This window comes from Pecten maximus, chromosome 16 (genome assembly GCF_902652985.1).
Source record: "Pecten maximus chromosome 16, xPecMax1.1, whole genome shotgun sequence".
Lineage (NCBI taxonomy): Eukaryota > Metazoa > Mollusca > Bivalvia > Pectinida > Pectinidae > Pecten > Pecten maximus.
In genome coordinates, this window is record NC_047030.1 from 10938666 (window position 1) to 10963897 (window position 25232).

Here is a 25232-nt window from a genome sequence, read left to right on the forward strand (position 1 = left end):
ATAAGATTGAAAAATATTGACACAAATGTTCAAATGCAGAAAGAATGTAATTGTTGTGGTTATTTTAGTATGTCAGATAAATGTAGTACAAATATGTCTAGTGTATGTATTATACTGTGTGTTAACTTTGTGTGTACAGTACAATATAAAACTTGTAAATAAAACAAACAAAAAAATGTCTATGAAGCAATGTTTGTAATACTTCAGTATATTAGATTTATAAAGAATTAGAAACACCATCTAATATGCCTGGCAGTATGGTCCTACTGTGACGGAGGATATCATCTATAACATCAGTTGTACGGTCCTACTGTGACGGAGGATATCATCTATAACATCAGTTGTACGGTCCTACTGTGACGGAGGATATTATCTATAACATCAGTTGTATGGTCCTACTGTGATGGATGATATCATCTATAACATCAGTTGTACGGTCCTACTGTGACGGGATATCATCTACATCATCATAGCTAATTATTTTTGTGCCTTTTTGGATGCAGTGATAATATGCTTCTGTTACACTGCTGAATCACATGTAAAGTGAAGCACCTGTTATTTCTGTGTCTATCATTACCACTGCAATAACTGTGTATGCAAGGAGTAAAGAGAGTTGGATGTGATCTTCACTGTTCTGTAAATGTTTTAATTATTAATACGAGTGCTACACAAAGTTTCTGCTACTGCTGTTTGTTATGTTTTAACAGTTTATGTTTATTTTCTACTATTGGTTCCTGATTTGAGTGATTTTTTGGTTTGTTTTTTCAGCTCACCGGTTACGAGTAACCGAGAGCTAATGCTGTCACCCCGGCGTCGGCGTCAGCGTCCCACCCCAAAACTTTTTTTGGGGGTTAGTTTTTGGAAAGCTTCTAAGTCAAAAAGTATACACCTCATGCCCTTCTAATTTGGTTTATACATTCATTAGAGGTCTAGGAGTGATGTTATGGCAAAATCATGCAGAAAAAAATTGTGATTTTTTTTCGCATTTTACCATTTTGTGGACTTAACTTTTTTGGCACCAAAACCCACTTTTGAATTAATGTTTTTAGGTTCAGTTTTTGAAAAGTTTGTAAGTCCAAAAGTATACACCTCATGCCCTTCTTAATTGGTTTATACATTCATTAGAGGTCGATGAGTGATGTTATGACAAAATCATGCAGACAAAAATTGTGATTTTTTCGCATTTTACCATTTAGTGGACTTACTTTTTTTGAAACAAAAACCCACTTTAAAGATTTTGGGGGTTAGTTTTGGAAAGCTTGTAAGTCCACACCCTTCTTATTTGGTTTATACATCCATTAGAGGTCTAGGAGCGATATTATGTGACATACAATTTTAAAATGACATGCTTATACATACATAAAAAAATGAATGCATAGTGTGATTGCTGCCGTCGGTGAGCTTTCGCAATCATTGATTGCACTTGTTTTTTCTGTTGTGACCAGATCATTTAGATTTGAAGCAGTTAGATCCTAGTACACCAGCTATGTTGATAGGGTGACTTAAATCATCACTGGATTAATGTATATGTTGTGTTCTTATGAACGCTTTGTCATGCATTTGTAAACTTATTGTAAAGTTGTAGTTTCTAACTATAAAGAATATAATATGTGTACATCAAAATGTTCATGTCAGCCTTTGTACACGTATTAAGCTCAAAATATATTATTATATTTATGTAGCTGCATTTGCTATTACTAACCACTTAAACATCCTTTTAGATTCAAAAAGAGAAAAGCCAAATGCCTTTTTCATTAAGAAGAATTGTCACAAATTGAAATACTCAACTTCTGCAGCAGCTACTGTTACTTTCAGAAATTTTATTAAGATCACTCTAATGTGTTAATTTTTTGTACTATACAGCAGAATTGCCCTGTTATGTACTGTGTAGAATGTAACACTATCAAGTTTTATTAGAAACATAATAGATGTGGGTAGGGTATATTTGGTGTGCTTGTTTCCATACAGTTTCCTTAAGCATTAAGTTTTTCTATAGTGTATACAATAATTTAGGTTTCTTGCATAGATGGTGGCATAGCAGTAATTTCCTTCTTTTTTTTTTTTATTTTCATGTCGTACAAGAAATAAACAAAATGATATTTTTTAAAGTGGTTTATTGGAGAATTTAGAACATTTATTTTTGATTTTGACATATTTTTAACCATTAGTTGGTCAAAAGGTGATACTTATCAAGTGATTACGTTAATCACCTTTTGAAAAAATGGGACAGTGTATTAACAATATTTAGATTTAGAGGTTGTGATGGAATGGGAATGTTTTTTATTGCTTCAAATTGTAGTGTTTTTTTCTAAAAATGGAAATGTCGGTCTGCTAATGCATTTAGTTGGAATTTAACTTCCATGCTTGTGTAAATCAAAAAAGAAAAAAAATGGATTTGAGGTTGTAATTGTCACTATTTTAATATGGCTAGTTTAATATTTTTATGTATTTAGTATTCTAAGTCTGAAAAATGTTTATTTTTAATATTGATGGTTTACACTTGATTTCCTTTTGTTTCATGTGGAATACTTTGATCATATTAAATTCTGTTTTCATAATGATCCCAAATACTGTATAGACCAATGATATTATGTTTTGTTTGTTGATTCACTCAAAAGGTCTCGGTGTCATACCGTAAACATGGTTACTTCCGTGGGGGTTTAATTTCACGATTTTAATAGGTACATTTGTACCTGTAAACTATATGCATGGGGATTGCTTCTGCAAATTTTTTTTTTGCATGCATTATGAAATAATATGCCGGGGGGGAATTAAAATGGCCAAATGGTCTTCGCTTATTTAGCATAAATTTCCATGTTTACAGTATTGTATGAGGAAAATTAGAAAGAGAAACATGGATTTAATCGTAATGGTTTGAGAGTTGAACGGAAATTGTGTACAAGTATATTCCAGATACAGGTATATAGAATGTGGTATTGAATATCTGTGTTTGTTTGAAAAAAGTCTGCCTTCACAAAACGTGTATATATATATATTTTCTAGGTACTTGGCAGTGTGTCATGTTATGTTGATTATCCTGATAAAATTTTTGTTGTAAATGTGATTTTCATGTCTTGCATTATGTCAGGTTGTCCTCAAAATATCGAATCTCATCAATGAAATGTCCTAGGAAGTGTGTTATTTGAGTAATGTTTTGATAAAAATTCAAAAATAATTTTTAATCAAAGGACTAATTTTGAAGAAATTGATGTAATATTTGTCTTGTATAAACTGTAACTATTTTAACAAATAAGTGTAAAATATTGTAATAAAAGCAAGACTAGAAATAGATTACTGAGGGAAAAACTTGTTTAGCAAAATGAATTGTAATAAATGTCGTTAACCTAAAATGAAGAAATGATCCTTATTGTCAGTGTACAATTGTCTCATCACGAATGTCCACTGTAGAGATCATTATGTGTACATGAAATACACTATTGTTTTATGTGTGTATGTTGTGAGATGTTCTAGAACATATTCAGGGGCACTTTAAGTCTTCTCATCTAAAACCTATAAACCACCCCGAGTGTATCTTGTCAAATGAAATGTTCTACCAGATAAGGTCCTATTGTTTTTATTTATATCCCGTAGAGTATCTGAGAGACAGGTTTCCTAGTATTACTGTAAAGTGTAGCCCACATCATTCAGTATGTACCATATTCAATCTAATAAGCGCACTTGCCCCTTAAGTACACCCCAGCTTATATGGGAAAAGAGGATGGGTGCGCTACTTTAAACATATAAAAGTTCCTTACTTTGCTGGTCTGCCTATATACCTGGTAATAGATATGTATATAATCTTCAATCTTTTAACCAAAAACTCATGGGAAAAAATACCAACCGAATTTTGCATGGAATTTTTTTCTGTACATCTATTTTGTTTGTAAAGTGCACAGTGCACTTATTAGGTTGTATACAAAAAAAAAAAAGAATATTTTCAATTCAAATACATTGTACCTCGTATCCATTAACAATACCATATATTTTTTTTTTTTACATTGGGGATGGAATGCAATGAATAAAATATCATAAACAATTCACTGAACTTTTCCTATATGCATAGTAAGTAATGTAGTTGGCTTATAATATAAGTGTTGGGATTTTGTACACTGATCTATGAATAAAATGTCATAAATGATGATTTAGCTTTTTATGTGTTTTTTCCACCACCATCAGATAGTGGACAATTCAAATTGTCCTTTGTCTATTGGCTGTCCGGCAAAAGTGGCAATCAAACCTGGCTGAGCCCTAGGAGCATTTAATCTTGTTAATAAACTTGGGAAAAAAATCCATTAACATTTGTAACATTTGTTGCAGTTATTGCACTGAAACGAAATGTGACAGATGGACGGACAGACGGACGGACAAAAAATAATATCCCCCGTTTAGATGAAAGCAGGGGATAAATTGTAAGCAGAACAAATTAATCTGAATTATGTACACCACACGCGACTTTAACCCCTACATTTTTGACATTCCATATACATTGTACCCAGCTCAATTTGTTTGGCCCAAAGAGTGACCATGGCTGTCCACTGGCTGTTGAACATAATCAATCATGGAAACCAATCACTTACCACAGCCGTTTTCGTGGTACAAAGGGTTGGACCAGATTTGTTTGTTTATGAAGACAGACCAGGTGATTTGATATTGTTTTCAGACGAGCCTTTACTTCCAAGTCCTGTATTAACATTTGCAGGACGGTCATGATATATGTTTAAAATATTACATTTAAAAACTGACCGACCGGTTTGTCTGCATAAACAAACGTGGCCCCATGAAGTTAATATCAAATCTTGGAAGTAATAGTTGATAGTCATACAAAGTACAGTAAAAAATAATAGAAAATAGCTGTATTTAATGATTTTATTGTTTTACATACATCAGTTATACATTCAAAATAAATCACAGAAAGAGAAGAAGTTTACATTGTAGAACCACACACAGCATGGTGCTAGATTTACTACTGTACTTCTCCCAAACATCAGCACTCAGATACTGGCTTTTGTTGAAATACAAAAAAAGGTAGTAGAGTTTTGCATTTTATACTAGTCATATTTTTATTTCATTAATACATTTAGTCTACCTTATTCCAATAATGCGAAGTAGGTAATGAATAGATTGATTATGTAAAACACCAAAAAGAATCTATTGCGTGAACACATTCATATCTGAACTGCACAAAACAGAGTTTTTCTGTTGCAGTATAATATACACTAAGACCATCAAGAGAGTTTATTAACATGCTCGTCACTACAGTACAAACAGTACCAAAGATGAATGTTTAATTGACCAAGACAGTTGATACCAAATTGAGAGTTAAACGTTTCACTGACAATGACGTTTACCAACTTAAACAGTCACTACAGTACAATGAGTACCAAAAGCAAAACGTTTCACTGACCAATATTGTCTATACAGTACCAAAGGAAAATGTTTCATTGAACAAGATTATAATGATGACCTCCATGCAGTATGCCTGTGGAGCGGGAAATGTTTTTCTTGATCATGATGGTCACTACAGTATAGAAATTAAACAATTGCACAATATATCGGATATCTTAGTAAATTCTGGAGAGCATGTCTCTATTTTCAGTATTCTTTAAAAAAAAATTACTTTTTGAATCGCACATGAGTACAAGCATATGGTACAAATAGTATGTTGATGAATATGGAATATCAAAATTTATTCAAACAAGAGGCCCAGGGGCCTTAACGGTCATCTGACTCTAAATTAAAACCCTTATATTATTGTAGTATGCATTCTCTGTAGCAAGTATATAGTGGCACTGTTGGCCATGGTGGCCATCTTGGATTTCTGAACAACTAAATAAATAACAACACTTGGTGTGGACCATCTCAGGATCATTTCTGGTAAGTTAGAGCTGAATCCCACCGGTGGAATTTGAGAAAAAGTTTGAAATAGGTGTTGTTAGGAAAACCATGATTGCGCAATCATGTTACAAAATGGCCGCCATTGCTGCCATGTCAAAGTTTTTACGACGCCAAAAAAATAACAACACTTTGTTGGCCCTGCTTCCTTAACATCTTCACCAATTTCCAGCTCAATGGCACCAGTGGAACTGGAGAAGAAGTATAAAATGTGTTTTTCAAGATGGCTGTCATGGCAGCCATCTTGGATTTCTGGCCGACCCGATAAATAGCTACACTTGGTAAGGACCATCTCAGGATCATTTCTGGTAAGTTAGAGCTGAATTCCACCAGTGGAATTTGAGAAGAAGTTTGAAATAGGTGTTGTTCAGGAAAACCATGATTGCGCAATCATGTTACAAAATGGCCGCCATATTGCTGCCATGTCAAAGTTTTTACGAGGCCAAAAAAATAACACTATGTTTGCTCGCCTTCCTTGACATCCTTATCCATTTCCAGCTCAAAGGCACCAATGAACCTGGAGAAGAAGTTTAAAATGTGTTTTTCAAGATGGTGGTTATGGTGGCCATCTTGGATTTCGGACCGACCCGAAAAATAACGAAAAATAACAACACTTGGTCGGGATCATATCAGGATCATTTCAGGCAAGTTTCAGCTCAATAGCACTGGTGGAAGTTGAGAAGTTTAAAATGTGTTTTTCAAGATGGCCGCTATGGCGGCCATCTTCGATTTCGGACTGATCTAAAAAATAACAACACTTGGTCGAGATCATATCAGGATCATTTCAGGCAAGTTTCAGCTCAATAGCACTGGTGAAACTTGAGAAGAAGTTTTAAATGTGTTTTTCAAGATGGCGGCTATGGCGGCCATCTTGGATTTCGGACCGACCCGAAAAAATAACAACACTTGGTCGGGATCATATCAGGATCATCTCAGGCAAGTTTCAACTCAATAGCACTGGTGGAACTTGAGAAGAAGTTTAAAATGTGTTTTTCAAGATGGCGGCTATGGCGGCCATCTTGGATTTCGGACCGATCCGAAAAATAACAACACTTGGTCGGGATCATATCAGGATCATTTCAGGCAAGTTTCAGCTCAATAGCACTGGTGGAAGTTGAGAAGAAGTTTAAAATGTGTTTTTCAAGATGGCGGCTATGGCGGCCATCTTGGATTTCGGACTGATCTAAAAAATAACAACACTTGGTCGGGATCATCTCAGGATCATTTCTGGCAAGTTTCAGCCCAACAGCAGTGGTGGAACTTGAGAAGAAGTTTAAAATGTGTTTTCAAAATGGCGGCTATGGCGGCCATCTTGGATTTCGGACCAACCCGAAAAATAACAACACTTGGTCAGGACCATCTCAGGATCATTTCTGGCAAGTTTCATGTGAATCCTACTGGTGGAACTTGAGAAGAAGATTAAAATGTGAAAAGTTTACGGACGGCGCACGGCGCACGGCGGACGGCGGACGACGACAGACGAAGCACGATGGCTATAGGTCATCCTGACCCTTCGGGTCAGATGACCTAAAAAATGCTATCATTGAATATGAATTTAATTTCTTCTCCTAGATTAGTATAAATGGTGAATGTAACATAATTTTTAATTAGTATCAATAAATGGAGAAATTATAATGAATATAAATTTAACCAGAATAACAAAATATAAGCAACAAAGTTAAAATTCTGTAACTAAAATGACTTAGAATATAAAGTACCTTAATCTAACAAGAACAATGACCGAGTATTGATCCATCTTCTGATGTCACACATAGTACACATGGACACAAATGGTGAAGAAATTCAACTCATTTTCTCTGATAGACCGCAATGCCATAATTATTTATAGCCCAAACACAGGAATGAGCAAAGTTTTAAACCTCTGTAGAAGTCTTAAGAATTCTGCTGTTGTAGCACATTTTACAGGTAGGCTAGAATAGGTGTTTCCATTTAAATGAACCATTCCTAACATAAATTTAAGCTCAACACACATTGCATTAAGTTTTCATTAAATTAAAAAAATTAAAATGAACAAATTGTATACCATAGATTTGATACAATAGCATATTCATAGGTATTATTAATGACTGTTGACTAAAAGTAAAATTGAATTGAAATATATAAATTTTAATGAACATCATTCGCTACACGATTTTTGATAAGAGATCTGAGGGCAGCATTGACTTAGAATGGGATATAGTTGTAGTAAATACTCCGATCAGGTAAACGGGTACAGAAAAGATAATTATGTATTAAATAAATCTAATATTTGATACAGACAGAGGGATATTTTTTGATAGATCTGTTTCTGTCCCTCTCCTTGATAGTTTTAGGCTATAAATCATTAAATCTTAAGTATAATAAGTATATTATTAAACATAAAAAGTTTTACTGATACTTAGCATAATATTTTATCATATTATGCAAAATTACTGGCTATCGGTCATAATACCTAAGACGTTTGTCCATCAATAAATAAAATTGTTGCCAGCAGCACATATAGACAGCGACCCATTCCATACACATTCACAAAAGCTACAAGTATCTGGAATCTGTTGATGGCATGACATAGATATTTAAAGGAAACTGTCACAACATCCATGTAATCTTGCGTTCAGGATCTGCACCAAGTAGACCAATCACAATGTGCCAAGTTCACAACACAGTCGAGATAACCGTCTAATTACAGCGTAGTGTTTCGTCATTTCTCCTTGTTGAGAGCATTGATAAATTCTTCTAATTTTTCTTGAATCTGTCTTACTTTTTCTGAAACAGAAGAAAAAATTGAAATTAATTTTGTCTTATTTTTTTATTATTATCATTTAATCAACTCAATCTGAAAACCCTTTAATAACTGACTGATACCTGCCTGGTATAGACAAAGAGTTTAAACTCAAGAAGTGCAATACATTCATAAGATTTCATTTTTACAATTAGGCAACTCTAGTAGCATATAGATAAATAGGAGTTTTCAGTTACTTTATTTACATTTCCTCTGAATCTTCAATCACAATATACAGAGGTTGTACTGTTTATTGTGAAACCATTTAAGATATGCGACTATTTGTGACATCATTAATCTTAGTGTGGCAACAATGTCCTGGCTTCTCCGAATCACTAATATTCAATAGGAAAGTGAAACAACATAGCATAGCTACTCTTAGATAAAGTCAAATTCTGTACCCGCTCTTCCAAACTTACTCAGTTCCTCAGCCAGCTGGACACGGCGTCCGGTCAACAACTTGCTCAAAACTTCCTTGTTGTCCACAAAGTCTTCAAGGACGTCCTTTATGATCCGCTCCAGTCGACGAGCTGTCAACATCACAGCAGTAATGTTTAGGAATATAAACATATTAGGAACATAAATATGCCAAGAGAAAATGTGAGGCAACACTGAGCAATGTGAGGCAACACTGAACAATGTGAAGCAACACTGAACAATGTGAGGCAACACTGAACAATGTGAGGCAACACTGAACAATGTGAAGCAACACTGAAAAATGTGAGGCAACACTGAACAATGTGAAGCAACACTGAACAATGTGAAGCAACACTGAACAATGTGAGGCAACACTGAACAATGTGAAGCAACACTGAACAATGTGAAGCAACACTGAACAATGTGAGGCAACACTGAACAAAACAATATGTATCAATAATTGCAAATTCCATTTTGAACGAAATTGCTAGTTTCAAAATAATGAAATGATTTCTTCAGTATGGAAGAGGTGAACACTAAGTAGAATGTATTGTTAGATGAAGAGCTTACCTTCATTGTTCATGACCTGTTGGCGTAGAGCATTACTAGTGACCTGTAGCATTCTTTGTAGTCTCCAGAACAGTACTACGTCATGGCACTCCAGCTGTTACAACACACAGTTAATATCAAAATAACCAAGAAATTCTAAGACTTTCAATCGTAAATGTGAAATAGTCTCTGGATTATCCTAATGTACAATCTTATTAGAATACCCTGGTCTTGGCTTCGTTTACTATGTGGTACATCAAAATATTTCAATTTACTGTGATCAGGGTCCCATTTAAATGACCTTTCAGTTTAGTCAATCAGCACTTCACCTTAAAAATTGTCAGCATGATTTTATTCTATCAGAACAAGAGAACTATGCTGACAGTGTGTGCTACATCAACAGAGATAAGTGCCAGGCCAATTTTGTATTCCAAATACATGAAATGTTTGGTGTTCAGAATGGTGATGTCACCTTTGGAATGGTGGAATGACCAATTGAACCAAGCTATGCATTAAACAGGATGGGGACTTTGAAATGTATGTTTTCTTCAAAGTCTCTTTTATGTAGCATTTTAAGGACTGTTGTTTTAAGGTTTGATTATATTATAAATCACCTAGTCATCCCACATGAACAGATTACATTATAAATCACCTAGTCATCCCACATGAACAGATTTGTATCGGTCTAAACTAGGCAGGTACAAACTCTGATATGCCTGCACATTCTTTGGAGAATTGAGGAACTAAATCCCAGTTTCTCTATGTACCCACCCTCAGTTTAACACAGAATGAGAAACAAGGGTCTGTGAATGTGTCATCCAACTAAACAGGCTTGGTGTGACGATGAGCATGTCCTGCTGTATAAGTTAAACTTGCTCACTATCACACTGAATATATGAGTGTAGTTTTGCACAATACATGATCTCAGACTTACCCCTGTATCCTGGAAGCCCTTCTGGTAATAGTAGAACCCCTTGCGACAGTCCTGGGCTTGAGATAATGCTTTCCTCATAAAGGATTCCCTGTATACATGGTACCACGTCTCCTTAATCTGTAAATACAAACATCAGTTCACAGTAAACATATATGGTACCTTAACACATAATTTAAATTACTAAATTAATACAGTCTCCTTAATCTGGTACCTTAAAACATAATTTAAATTACTAAATACAATCTCCTTAATCTGTAAATACAAACATCAGTTCATAGTAAACATATATATGGTACCTTAAGACATAAATTTAAGTTGCTAATTTACAAACTACATGACTCCACCTATTGCTAGGTTTCATCTCACCGACAGAAAACTTATCATTCAAAACAAAGTGCCATAATTGTATATTATGATTATAAGTACTTACAAATTCATTGTCCACATCTACTCCTTGTGTCTGGAGATTCCTCCTCACAGTGGTCAACTCATCAGGGGCTATCACAGATTTATGAGTCTGTGACAAAAGAAAGATACTTATTTTAGCAACAACATTATTTTTTGTTCTGCCTCACTCAGCACTAACAATACCAATACATACACTTTAACACCTGTAATATAAACATTTGTAAGTTGTTTACATGGTTGATAAGGAACTGGGGCCGCGGTGGCCGAGTGGTTAAGGTGTCCCGACACTTTAACGCTAGCCTTCCACCTCTGGGTTGCGAGTTCGAAACCTACGTGGGGCAGTTGCCAGGTACTGACCGTAGGCCGGTTGTTTTTCTCCAGGTACTCTGGCTTTCCTCCCCCTCCAAACCTGGCACGTCCTTAAATGACCCTGGCTGTTAATAGGACGTTAAACAAAACAAACCAAACAAACCAAACCAAACAAACCAAACCATGATAAGGAACTACTTTTTATAAACAAGCATACTTGGTATTTCTAAAACAATATAATTATGACTCGCCCCTGCTAAAAATAATAACAGTGACCTTTACCTTGACCCTGAAACTCGAACTTGTCCGAAATACTATGGTCCTTGATCATTGTTTGAAGTTTGCTTGAAATCCCTCAAGCTTTGAATTTGAAGCTGTTAGCACGCTGACTTTGGCGTTATGTAAGTATGAAGTATACATACAAAACAGATGTAGAGGTAACTTATAGTCCCTTATGGTGTATTATTGTACAGTAACTTCCAAAGAAGACTCGCCCTGACCAAGAAATTGAGTCTCTGAGCTGGATCTAATTGTATCAATATCATTGAGGTACCCTGTGTTCTATCATGTAAATTGTTATAAAGCTTCAACAGAAGTAAGAATGATCAATAAAAAAGGTAAATAGCCTAGAGTGAACAAGTACCTTGTCTGAAGCAAGAATTTTCTGCAGCTCGTCCTTGGTAGCAACTCGATTTTTGTGATCAGTAGTACGGTGTTTCCAATGCAGCCACTGTTCCCGAGTCCCTGGACCGGTCATCTCTTTGAGTCGAGCTTCCGCTACAAATGAGCAAAATGGTCATTGATTACTTACTTGATAAATTATAACAAGTCCAGAAAATTGTTACTGGGCAAACAGTCATTATACATGTCATTAGTTATTTGTTATCTAGCTGTATACTCTAGTTTACAGAGTTGGTGGGCGGTCATGTGCAGCAGAGGTAACACTCACCTTTCACCTAGGCAGCAGGGATTTAAATCCCCGATCAGATGTGAAAATATATGGGGTCACCTGCCCAACCATGTGAGTTTTCCCATGTACTCTGGGTCTCCTCAGACAGTATGACCCCTCTAGCACTTCCATCCAGGCCATCCAGTTTGCATTTTTACATTTTGCAGAATTACAGATTTTCATGAGTCTACATTCTATAAATTGTCACTGACAGAAACAAAATCCAGATTAACCAGAAGTGTTGTGAACAACGTGTACAGTGTGACCAACACCAATTTATGAGTAGGAAAGGCGTATTTTATGTACTCACTCTGATCAAGGCGAGAGCGTATGGACTCCTCCATGAAGCGTATAGCATTGTCCCAATGTTGTTTATCAGAGACAGACCTGTCCTCCAAGGTGTTTACCTGGATCACACGCTGTCAACCACAATATGTCACAATGAGTTTGGTTTGGTTTTGTTTTATTTGTTTAATGTCCTATTAACAGCTATAAGGTCACATCACAATGAGAGTCACAACGACGCTATCATGGTAACATTATGAAGATATCACAAAACCTCATCAAGTTATTCAGTGTGCTAAATAGGACAATTCTGAGTGTTGTTTTGAAACTACTGCTGAATTAATCTGACTATACCTCCAGTTTATAGTATCAACTGAACAGTAATTTTGGGAACTTGTTTGTGGGTCCAGCATTAAACCAATCGGTGATTTAACATATCTTATTTTGGGACTGTGTGTCTTAATTTCAACCAATCAATGATTAAGAAAACTTTTATCTCTGAGGATTGTTAGTCTTTATTTCAATCAATCAGTGATTTGGAAAATTTTTATTTGAGAAACTGTGTGGCTTAATTTCAACCAATCAGTGATTAGGAAGACCTTTACCTAGTGAGAACTGTGTTTTATTTTAACCTATCATTGATTAAGAAAACTCTTTTTCTGAAAACTGTGTATCTTAATTTCAACCAATCCGTGATTACGAAGAACTTTTCTGCGTACTTACCAGACTGTCTTCTGCCTTGCTATCCCACATGTGTTTAGACTTGCTTGTCTCAATCACTGTCTGCTTCAGTTTGTCAAAAAGCTCTTCGTGGGATTTACTTTTCTTGTCCCGTTCCACAAACTTTAGGAACTCGTCATGCAACGTGTCCCACCCCACCTGAAGTGTCCATAACATAGTCACTATCTCAAAATACAAAACTGGGGCGGAGTAAGAAAAAAAGTCAAACATATCAAACTTTGTCAAACAAGATTTATGGTTAATTTATATACACTACTTAAAAAAGGCATCATAATTAAAGTCAGAAATGTCCCAAACAGAAGTTGTCAGTTTTTTATTTATTGATTTTCACAGCAGAAATAAATTCTTATATAAGTAAAATAAAAAAAGTAATGTTTTACTGTCAGAAATCAATAAGTGAGAACAAGTTAGAACAGAAAACTAAATGTTAAGTATAACCACCTACCTCTACACATTTGCGTGGTAATACTGCGTCTGCCCATTGTTTGAGTCGAATATCAACAGTTGTATTGAATGTACTGTAACATAAAGCTTTGTTACATTAGATCAGTACTAAGGTGAGATTGTACAGAAAGTTACTTGGTTATCAATCATTGATCAACACAGTAAACTGTTATGCAAAAAAGGCCCCACAATAGTAGTGTGATTATGCAAACTGATATCCAAATAATACGTATGGGGGAAATTTCTGCGATCAAAAGGACTCCACCTAATTAGCATAAATTTCCTTCTTGCATAAATTTCAACATTTACAGTAATAAGAAACTCTAAACAAATTTATCTAAACATACATTTAATATAATATATATATTGAACAAAAACGTTGTGTATCAGTAGATATTAAAAATAAAAGAAAACCAACACGACATTATCGGTAGCGATACATATATATAACCCCTTGATGTTGCCAATGAAAGAAAAACCCACCTTAGTCTCACTTCTGCAGCATTTCCACCCCTTTTAATTTATCATCAAAAACATCATCAGAATCATTTGTATATTACTATATTTACCCGTCAATAAGTCCCTGCCCACAAATATATAAGCCCCTTTTTCATTTTTGCAGAATCTAAGCCCTCCTCGAACTTACAATTAAAACTAATATTAAACATTTGCACTTGGAGATGGGGTGTTTTTTTAGGATAAATATGGAAGAGTTTGCTATGTATCTGTTGAACACATACCCCGAGTTTTGTGATTGAGCAGCAGGAAGATAGATATTCTCAAAGAAGTGTGTTGATGCCTTATCCCACAGACGCTGAGTGAAAGCATCCTCCCTGTTTGTAAACATAAAACAGGTAAATAATTACACTGTGAATCAACGATAAACTAAAAATGTTATAAAGATTAACATAATTCAGTTATAAAGATACACATTAGTTATAAAGATAAACTTTAGTTATAAAAATAAACTTTTGATAAGTTATAAAGATAAACTAATTAAGTTATAAAGATAAACTTTAGTTATAAAGATAAACTTTAGTTATAAAGATAAACTTTAGTTATAAAAATAAACTTAAAGATAAACTGAAGTTATCAAGATACTTTTAATTAGTTATAAATATAAATTTTAATTATAAAGATAAAACTTTTTAGCTATAAGTTTTTTCAAAATATATTACAAAATGCATTAACTTGATATTATTATTAAATTTACTCAAGCGTCATTTCAAGTAATATTCTCGATTTATCATGATGGCAAAGAGTCCTAGAGACCAAGACTATTATTCATGTCCTCTCCTGACATAACAAGAGCACATGATTATATAGTCTTGAATATTAATTGTGGATAATGGTATATTAAGACATCATAAGATGACCTTTAGAATCAATTTGACATGTTTTAAATCCTCGAAAAGATATTAACCCACTTACCATTCCTTCGGAGTGACTTGACTAAGGTTGATGATTTCATCCAGGATTTCACCTCGTGCTTTATCAAACAGTTCATCCTGTGGGTAGACAATCAAAACCACATCAACACTCCATTTTAACAAAATCAACCAAAACATTTTGCTTAGCATCTTAAATGTGAGGACGGATAAGCATTAAGCATTCATTGATACGGGCTGTTACAAATATGTCTTTTACTTTGACAATCAAGGGTTTTCAGACACATTTAGTGCAGCAAATTTAACATGACTTACATCCGTTTTGTCCTTATAACTAACACTGAAGAGGATATTTTAAAATTGAAAATTATTTCCAGAAGCTTAAGCCATAAGACTAAACTAGAATATGTTTGTAGATTTTGAATTTCAAGACATATTACCCGGTCAAGCTCCCTAATACGAGGGAATGTATTTTTCCATTCAGTTTCAAGGTTGAATCTTGTAGCTGAAATGTATCAAACATATTCAATAGCTTTAGTTAAATCAGCAAATGTAATTATAGTTAACAAAGAAGAGATTTGATTCCATGAATGAATGAAAATGTACAAGGACATCTGACCTTAAAAATGATATGACTGACCACAAATATTTGACCTTTGAACCATGACCTGACTGACCTTTGAAGGCATCCGCTTGTTGCTCCACTGATTCCTTCACCATTTTCCAGAAGAGTTCCGATACAGCCATACTCATGTTCTGTGTGTTCATCTGAGTTGGTTTTAACACACCCTCCCTGTCAAAACAGATCAGTCATTATCATACAAATCACAACATATCAGTCATTATCATACAAATCACACACCCTCCCTGTGAAAAAAGATCAGTCATTATCTTACAAATCACACACCCTCCCTGTCAAAACAGATCAGTCATTATCATACAAATCACAACAGATCAGTCATTATCATACAAATCACACACCCTCCCTTTCAAAACACATCAGTCATTATCATACAAATCTCACGCCCTCCCTGTCAAAACAGATCAGTCATTATAATACAAATCACAACATATCAGTCATTATCATACAAATCTCACGCCCTCCCTGTCAAAACAGATCAGTCATTATCATACAAATCACACACCCTCCCTGTCAAAACAGATCAGTCATTATCATACAAATCTCACGCCCTCCTTGTCAAAACAGATCAGTCATTATCATACAAATCTCACGCCCTCCCTGTCAAAACAGATCAGTCATTATCATACAAATCTCACGCCCTCCCTGTCAAAACAGATCAGTCATTATCATACAAATCACACACCCTCCCTGTCAAAACAGATCAGTCATTATCATACAAATCACACACCCTCCCTGTCAAAACAGATCAGTCATTATCATACAAATCTCACGCCCTCCCTGTCAAAACAGATCAGTCATTATCATACAAATCACAACATATCAGTCATTATCATACAAATCACGCACCCTCCCTGTCAAAACAGATCAGTCATTATCATACAAATCACAACATATCAGTCATTATCATACAAATCTCACGCCCTCCCTGTCAAAACAGATCAGTCACTATCATACAAATCACAACATATCAGTCATTATCATACAAATCACACACCCTCCCTGTCAAAACAGATCAGTCATTATCATACAAATCTCACGCCCTCCCTGTCAAAACAGATCAGTCATTATCATACAAATCTCAGGCCCTCCCTGTCAAACAGATCAGTCATTATCATACAAATCTCACACACCCTCCCTGTCAAAACAGATCAGTCATTATCATACAAATCTCACACACCCTCCCTGTCAAAACAGATCAGTCATTATCATACAAATCTCACGCCCTCCCTGTCAAAGAGATCAGTCATTATCATACAAATCACAACATATCAGTCATTATCATACAAATCACGCACCCTCCCTGTCAAAACAGATCAGTCATTATCATACAAATCACACACCCTCCCTGTCAAAACAGATCAGTCATTATCTTAAAAATCACACACCCTCCCTGTCAAAACAGATCAGTCATTATCATACAAATCACAACATATCAGTCATTATTTTACAAATCACACACCCTCCCTTTCAAAACACATCAGTCATTATCATACAAATCACAACATATCAGTCATTATCATACAAATCACACACCCTCCCTGTCAAAACAGATCAGTCATTATCATACAAATCACAACATATCAGTCATTATCTTACAAATCACACACCCTCCCTTTCAAAACACATCAGTCATTATCATACAAATCACAACATATCAGTCATTATCATACAAATCACACACCCTCCCTGTCAAAACAGATCAGTCATTATCATACAAATCACAACATATCAGTCATTATCATACAAATCACACACCCTCCCTGTCAAAATAGATCAGTCATTATCTTACAAATCACAGCATAACAGTCATTATCTTACAAATCACAACATAACAGTCATTATCTTACAATTAGACACCTTCCCTGTCTAGATGACACACTTATACAATATTCTCCGAGATAATATTCCACATCTTACTTTCACAAAACAACCACAATGTCAAAACACTATTATCACAGTTATAATCTCACAGGTAAGACATCTTCCCTGTAAACCATTTTACAGACTCACTTGAACAATCTGGAGTTTCTAAAAAACGTCTCCTCATAGTCCTTGATTGTCTGTATGCTGTCGTTCTGGTTACCTGTTGTGTGTATAAACCATCACAATCAGAATGTAAATGTGGTTATTTCTTCAGGGGTTTAATCTCACAATTTTGATAGATAAACTATATGCATGAGGGTTATTTCTGTGATTTTTTTTTTTTTTGCACATTCATGTTCCATAAATATCACAAACATTACAAAATTACATGCATAGGGGAAAGTTTTGCAGCCAAATGGCATTGTGTATTTAGCTTAAACTTCCTCGTTGTGAAAATTTTGATGTTTACCCTTGAGAGATCATCTCAATTATTCTGTTAAAACCACTTAAGGAAATGTTTCCAGTTTAATTTACTCTTTGTTTTCCTACATTATAGCATATGTCCATCCATTAAAATTCTTTACAACACAGAAATTCCCACAGATGAACTAGAACCGTTAACTCTAGTTTAACTCTCTCCTATTTGGCCCTCCATAATAAGGGTGAATTTATCAATACATTAACACAAAACTTAGAAGGATATAAAATTTCTACAATTATATTTACCTCGCCCAGTAACTACTGCAAAGTACCCTAAGGCTTTCATTGGGAAAAGTCGGCCTTCTAAAATGGATTTGATCTGAAAGGAAATACATTTTGTAACATTCAAATTGTTCCTTCTAATTTCACTTTACATTGGCTGGTTTATCTTCATAAAAAATTTAAATACATGTGGAAAAGATAACAGTGAATTCTCTTTAAATAACAAATTTTCCCAATCTAATTAAAATCAAGATGGTCATTCTCACTACCTTACATGAACATCTAACAACATCCCATAAGGGGTCACATCAGGGTGACCTTTTGGATTAGCCAATCAAATGACTACTTCCAGAATCTTGGAAGTGAATTTTATATGTCCGAATTAACATGACTAGAGTGCATAGCCTGTATAATCTGTCAATTGTTTTCAAGTCATTTCGTCCCACAAAGCATATAGCTATATACATGCTGTGTTGAAATGGTTTGCTTCAGATGCATGCTGTGACGAAATGTTTTGCTTCGATGACATCGACAAATTGACAATTCGCCCTGAAAGTGAAATACACGTACACACATCTCAGAGGTCACCCTGACGTGACCCCTTATGGGATGTTGTTAGATGTTCATGTAACGAAGTGAGAATGACCATCTAGATACCCTATGCATATCCAGGGTATTGGAGGTAACATTGAGAACATTTTTATGTAATTTTCACTGTTGGGACTAAATTTTTACCTCGAGTTAAGCACAGAATTCAAGTTATCAGAGTTCAAGATAACAAAAATTGACTGTATTATAAAAGATATTCTTCAGGTTCGTAAGTTTGCATATATAAATAATCTTTGGTCGATCACACCCTATATTAGATTTCCTTTGTGACATTTTGCTGACTACACTTCGGCCACCTTCATCAAACAAATTACCAGTGAAGTGTGCATACAATGAGGCGAAAAGTGTACAAGATTGTTAACATGTTGATCAGGTTTTAAACAAAGCACACCCTTCATAGTATAGCTGAGAAGCGCTTTTGGATCTGATTTGAACACCAAGGTTTGGAGAATTTTGTTTTGCCACTTACACGATCAGGGTTATATAGGTTACTCTCTGCCAAATCGACTTTGGTCAGCACAAATATGGTCCTTCGGCCAGTAGGGTCCATCTGACTGACCAGGTCTGTCACATTACTTCTCTCCGCATCTAAGGAACCATCTAAAACAAAACAAAATCAGTAATACATTTACATCGCACCCCTGGTATTGAAGTGTGTATTTCTGACCATAGAATTACCTACACAGCACCCCTGGTATTTAAGTCTGTATTTCTGACCATAGCATTACCTACATCGCACCCCTGGTATTAAAGTCTGTATTTCTGACCATAGCATTACCTACATCGCACCCCTGGTATTTAAGTCTGTATTTCTGACCATAGCGTTACCTACATCGCACCCCTGGTATTTAAGTCTGTATTTCTGACCATAGCATTACCTACATCGCACCCCTGGTATTTATGTCTGTATTTCTGACCATAGCATTACCTACGTACACCGCACCCCTGGTATTAAAGTCTGTATTTCTGACCATAGCATTACCTACACAGCACCCCTGGTATTTAAGTCTGTATTTCTGACCATAGCATTACCTACACCGCATCTCTGGTATTGAAGTCTGTATTTCTGACCATAGCATTACCTACACCACACCCCTGGTATTTAAGTCTGTATATTTCTGACCATAGCATTACCTACACCGCACCCCTGGTATTTAAGTCTGTATTTCTGACCATAGCATTACCTACACGGCACCCCTGGTATTTAAGACTGTATTTCTGACCATAGCATTACCTACACAGCACCCCTCGTATTTAAGTCTGTATTTCTGACCATAGCATTACCTACACAGCACCCCTCGTATTTAAGTCTGTATTTCTGACCATAGCATTACCTACACAGCACCCCTGGTATTTAAGTCTGTATTTCTGACCATAGCGTTACCTACAAAAGGATTACAAACAAATTTATATAATATATGATATCTCACTCCTTTCTTACTCCAATAGTTCTTTTCTGTGACCACAGCTTACTACAGCTTGGTATGGTGATCATATTAACCCAAGATACCAGATGGGGAAGTCGCTGTATATACAAAAGCCTGCTCTACGGCTGTTTGGTATGTATTAAAGGATACAAAACACTAGAGTTAACTCTCATTGCTTATGCTACCCTGGTAAATACAAGCAGATTCCTACTGATTCAACTTGGGAATAACTTATACTGAAATCAGTAGATCATCAGATTATATTAATTTAATAATTTAAAAACTAAATGTCCTGGTTTATATCTCAATTCTGTAGCAGAGGTATTGAGAAACTCTGTCTGTTATAATGGATCCAGTACAATACTTACCTTGAATACAGAGAACAATGGAATTGGGGTTCTCCATGTAACTTCTGACTAGATGTCTGATAGAATCCTTAGTGTCAGGTGCCATCTGATTTGTTACAGTCTGTAAGGCAAGCCAAACAGAGATTTTTGAGTCTGTTAATTTCTACATACATGTAGGCTAACTTACACAGATGTGGTGAATGTAATATGGAATTCATTTCAGCCTTTAGGCGAGTGACATATCACCTACATTTACATGTATTTATTGAGAAAATTTAACTAATTCCTTATTGTTCTGACACAAATGTAAGATTTAGGCTAACTTACACAGATGTGGTGAATGTAATATGGAATTCATTTCAGCCTTAAGGTGAGTGACATATCACCTACATTTACATGTATTTATTGAGAAAATTTAACTAATTCCTTATTGTTCTGACACAAATGTAAGATTCTATCAAGGATACCCTAGGTCTGTAAAATGGGATATTTTTATTGTGGTTTTATTTTGGTTTTATTATTGGGTGTCGGGCATGAAAGCACAAAAAATTGGATTATAGTGCTGGTGGTATCAAAATGCTGAATATTTTTTCTGGCTCTGTAATTTTGTGTCTTTTTTAGACAGTTATTTTGTGTAGTATTTGTTATTATGTGACATGGTTTTACATTGTCGGTGTCATTTTAGCACTTGAAATCTTTGACATCTATATTCATCTATTACAAAACGTTTTAAGGATCAAGATCGAAAAGAATAAAGATCGCACGCCTCTAGGCCTACATGATGATGTAACATGTTTGAAGTGATAATGTTCGTATTAGTTAGGTTCTGAAAATATTTCATGGCTTACAAAATTGTGATGTTATCATTTTACAAAACGTCAGAAAGAAGGTAAAAGAAACAAAATGTTTATCTTTTTTACTTTATTAATGGGAAACTTTATTGAAATTTTAGGAAAATACAAAATTTTTGGCATAGGGGAAAAACCGATATTCGGCAGTAAAACTGGCCAAACAAAAGCACTGCAGGTAATTGTAAGTTCACATGGTTTTGTTAGATTCTTTGTCTAAATTCAATCAGCCAATATGTAAGTTTGCTGACAATTGCACTGTGTATATTACTGACTATATTGAAATGTTTGTTTGTATTTTAACAAAACTTGTGTAGGTCTGTTGTATGGGCCACAGTAGTTCTCACAGTCTGTGAAACACAATGATTCAAAAGTAATTGCTGCGTGAAAATAATAAAAAATAAACTTTAACAGTGCCCAGGAAAAAACAATTATATCTTAAACTCAGATAACATATCATTGGAATACACCAAAATTTGACACATGGTTGATGGAAATGCCAGTTTTAGACACACCAAAAGGCCCAGGGACTTGATATTTGGTCTGTAGCATGCTTGGGTGAAGGGCTACCTTGTTTGTTCAAATGAATAACCTTGACCTACATTCTAGGCCCAGGGACCCGATATTGGGTCTGTAGCAAGCTTGGGTGTATGGCCGCCACAAAATCTGTTGATAAGGATGACCTCCATTTAAGGTCATAAAGGTAATTTCTGCCTTCAGTTTTCAAAAGGTGTGAAAAGCCTGTCAAATCGTCATTGTCAATTTCTAGTTTCATATCATTCATTTTCATATAAACTGTGGCCTAAGTAGGAAAAAGTGCTGACTTCCTATTGCATTTTTGTAATTCTTTTCACATTAGGTGGATAAATACTTACAGAAATAATACCCGGTAGATCCACAAGTACCATTCTCGGGAGAGTGGGTCCCTTCACCGTCATAGCTATACACTACAAAAGTAAGTTAACATTGGTTACGTACTGAGAATCATTATTTGTTCATGTATCAATCTTATGGCCTGTTCAATTTATTTTACCAAAAGATTGTTTGTTTGTTTGTTTGCTGGTTTTATCACCCTGTGAACAGCCAGTCATTTTAGGCGGGGTCTCCTTGCAGTAGTTGGTAACTACCTCACTGAACAACATAAAAGAGGCTAGTCATATGCCATCCAGATAAATTTGGGTAAAGTGTCTTGCCCAAGAACACACCCATGACAACAAAGACTTATCTGTTTCTTAGCTTCCTGAGAAACACAAACCATTGTAGGTATTCAGTTATAAAATATCGGGCCAAGTTTAATCAGAAATTAAAGTGAGTATTGTCTAACTACAGAAGGAGCCAACTCACTGCATGCAATGTGCATGTGTAGAGGAACAGAAAATTATGATGCGCATGCCTGGTCAACTATGGCTCAACCAAAAGGTTTGCATTGGTCCCATCACAGCAACGAGACATGATCTGTGTATGCTTCACCATTTGAAAGCACAACAGTGATCGTTTGTAGTTCTCTACTTTAAGACAAACAGATACCTAAGTCTGGACTTCAGACAGATACTAACCTCTGGACTGACTGTTTGTCCCTCTTGTACGCTCGCCTTCATCCTTAGCTCCACTTCTTTCCTGAGAGCTGCTAACTGTGTAAAAATTAATATGAAAACCTAATATTGCTTATTTGCCATACAAAAACTATCATATATAGCTATATTTCTAATACATTGTGTATATCATTCATAGCATAATAATTATGTCAACATACATACTTGCCAACTTTCCCGATTTAGTCGGGAATTTCCCGATTCCAGACTCCCTGCCCCGTCTCCCGATCGTATAGATAAAACATAGTGTATTCTCCCGATTTTGGAGAATATGTCTTGATAACCCCGTATGGAGCCCCTATTCATCTTGTTAGATTCACTTAGGCCTATGACAGGTAACGCTTGCTGGCTGGTGAAAGACATATGTGTGGGGCATTGGTCAGTTAACTGACCTGCTCACAGACCGTAACAAAATTCTGACACTTCACTGACTGCAAGGGTGACAATACCCCGATAAATAAACAATTAATTAAAACCAATTAAGCTGAGGACGCGTGGTGATGGTTTTGTAGCAGGTCAGTCATGGTTGATTAAACGCTTGTAAATGGCTTCGTATACTGCCTTTGATGTCAAGCGCATAAACGACCTCTACTTGACAGTATATCTCGGACAGAAAAAGTGAAAACAACACTGGCAATGTTATCAACAGAGTATCAAATTTGACAGATTACTTACTGAAATGTTAACTACATTTAAACATTGGCTGATCTTTAGATAATTAGCACAAGGAAATAAATTCACAATAACGACCATATAGACCGAAGGCCTGGTTGCCGGTAGGTAACGTCGTTTCAATCACCGTAGCATCAGCATACTTGGTGTTATTTTGGCAGAAACTTTCCCAATTCACATTTTGAAAGACAAAAACATGTCCACAAATACTCACTTTCTTAAACTAAATACTGTCATGTTAAAACTTTGAATTTAAATATCAGTCCCCACCTACAAAGTACTGAGTTGTAAGCCTATAGTGATTACAACTGCTGGTGCAGCCCTTTTTATTTTTATTTTTGTATTATTGTCTTTGTTGTAGTCTAATCCAAAGGAAACATTTGAAATTTCATTCAGATATTATTTTGTACTCTAGATATTTATTGTGACATTTTAGGTATTTTCTTTTGAAGTTTACTGCTGAGAGAAAGCTTCATAGAAAGTGATATCATTGTGATAATTTGCATTTAATTGACTGACATCTATCTTACAACATAATTTTCATAACATATCTAAGTAAATACTTTTATTTAGAGTGAACAGTGAGTTAAATCATTTCCATAAATAATTAACAAGAGGCCCAGGGGCCTTAACGGTCATCTGACTCTAAATTAAAACCCTTATATTATTGTAGTATGCATTCTCTGTAGCAAGTATATAGTGGCACTGTTGGCCATGGTGGCCATCTTGGATTTCTGACGGACCCAATAAATAACAACACTTGGTCTGGACCATCTAAGGATAATTTCTGGTAAGTTAGAGCTGAATCCCACTGGTGGAATTTGAGAAGAAGTTTGAAATAGGTGTTGTTCAGGAAAACCATGATTGCGCAATCATGTTACAAAATGGCCACCATTGCTGCCATGTCAAAGTTTTTACGAGACCGAAAAAATAACAAAACACTTTGTTGGCCCTCCTTCCTTAACATCCTCACCAATTTCAAGCTCAATGGCACCAGTGGAACTGGAGAAGAAGTTTAAAATGTGTTTTCAAGATGGCGGCCTCAGCGGCCATCTTGGATTTCAGACCAATCTAAAAAATAACAACACTTGGTCGGGATCATATCAGGATCATTTCTGGCAAGTTTTAGCTCAATGGCACCAGTGGAACTTGAGAAGAAGTTTAAAATGTGTTTTCAAAATGGCGGCTATGGCGGCCATCTTGGATTTCGGACCGACCCGAAAAATAACAACACTTGGTCGGGATCTTCTCAGGATCATTTCAGGCAAGTTTCAGCTCAATGGCACCAGTGGAACTTGAGAAGAAGTTTAAAATGTGTTTTTCAAGATGGCGGCTATGGCGGCCATCTTGGATTTCGGACCGACCCGAAAAATAACAACACTTGGTCGGGATCATCTCAGGATCATTTCAGGCAAGTTTCAGCTCAATGGC

At 35.5% G+C, this 25232-nt stretch overlaps 1 protein-coding gene across 2 annotated transcripts in view; it reads right to left on the reverse strand.

Moving 5' to 3' along the window:
- Positions 1-7423: 7423 nt before the first annotated feature.
- Positions 7424-25232, reverse strand: part of LOC117344994 (dynamin-like 120 kDa protein, mitochondrial) — a 32389-nt gene continuing 14580 nt past the window's right edge. For both annotated transcript variants that reach the window (XM_033907904.1, XM_033907905.1), the window contains 19 exons: positions 23094-23168; positions 22413-22484; positions 20711-20810; positions 19385-19515; positions 18331-18403; positions 17752-17824; positions 15776-15891; positions 15539-15603; positions 15142-15218; positions 14451-14543; positions 13712-13784; positions 13249-13404; positions 12551-12659; positions 11935-12068; positions 11005-11091; positions 10575-10691; positions 9662-9755; positions 9094-9204; positions 7424-8658 (listed from right to left, as the gene is read on the reverse strand). In XM_033907904.1, the coding sequence (XP_033763795.1) occupies positions 8594-8658; positions 9094-9204; positions 9662-9755; positions 10575-10691; positions 11005-11091; positions 11935-12068; positions 12551-12659; positions 13249-13404; positions 13712-13784; positions 14451-14543; positions 15142-15218; positions 15539-15603; positions 15776-15891; positions 17752-17824; positions 18331-18403; positions 19385-19515; positions 20711-20810; positions 22413-22484; positions 23094-23168 (1821 nt within the window). In that variant the 3' untranslated portion in view covers positions 7424-8593. The remainder of the gene's footprint in view (positions 8659-9093; positions 9205-9661; positions 9756-10574; positions 10692-11004; positions 11092-11934; positions 12069-12550; positions 12660-13248; positions 13405-13711; positions 13785-14450; positions 14544-15141; positions 15219-15538; positions 15604-15775; positions 15892-17751; positions 17825-18330; positions 18404-19384; positions 19516-20710; positions 20811-22412; positions 22485-23093; positions 23169-25232) is intronic.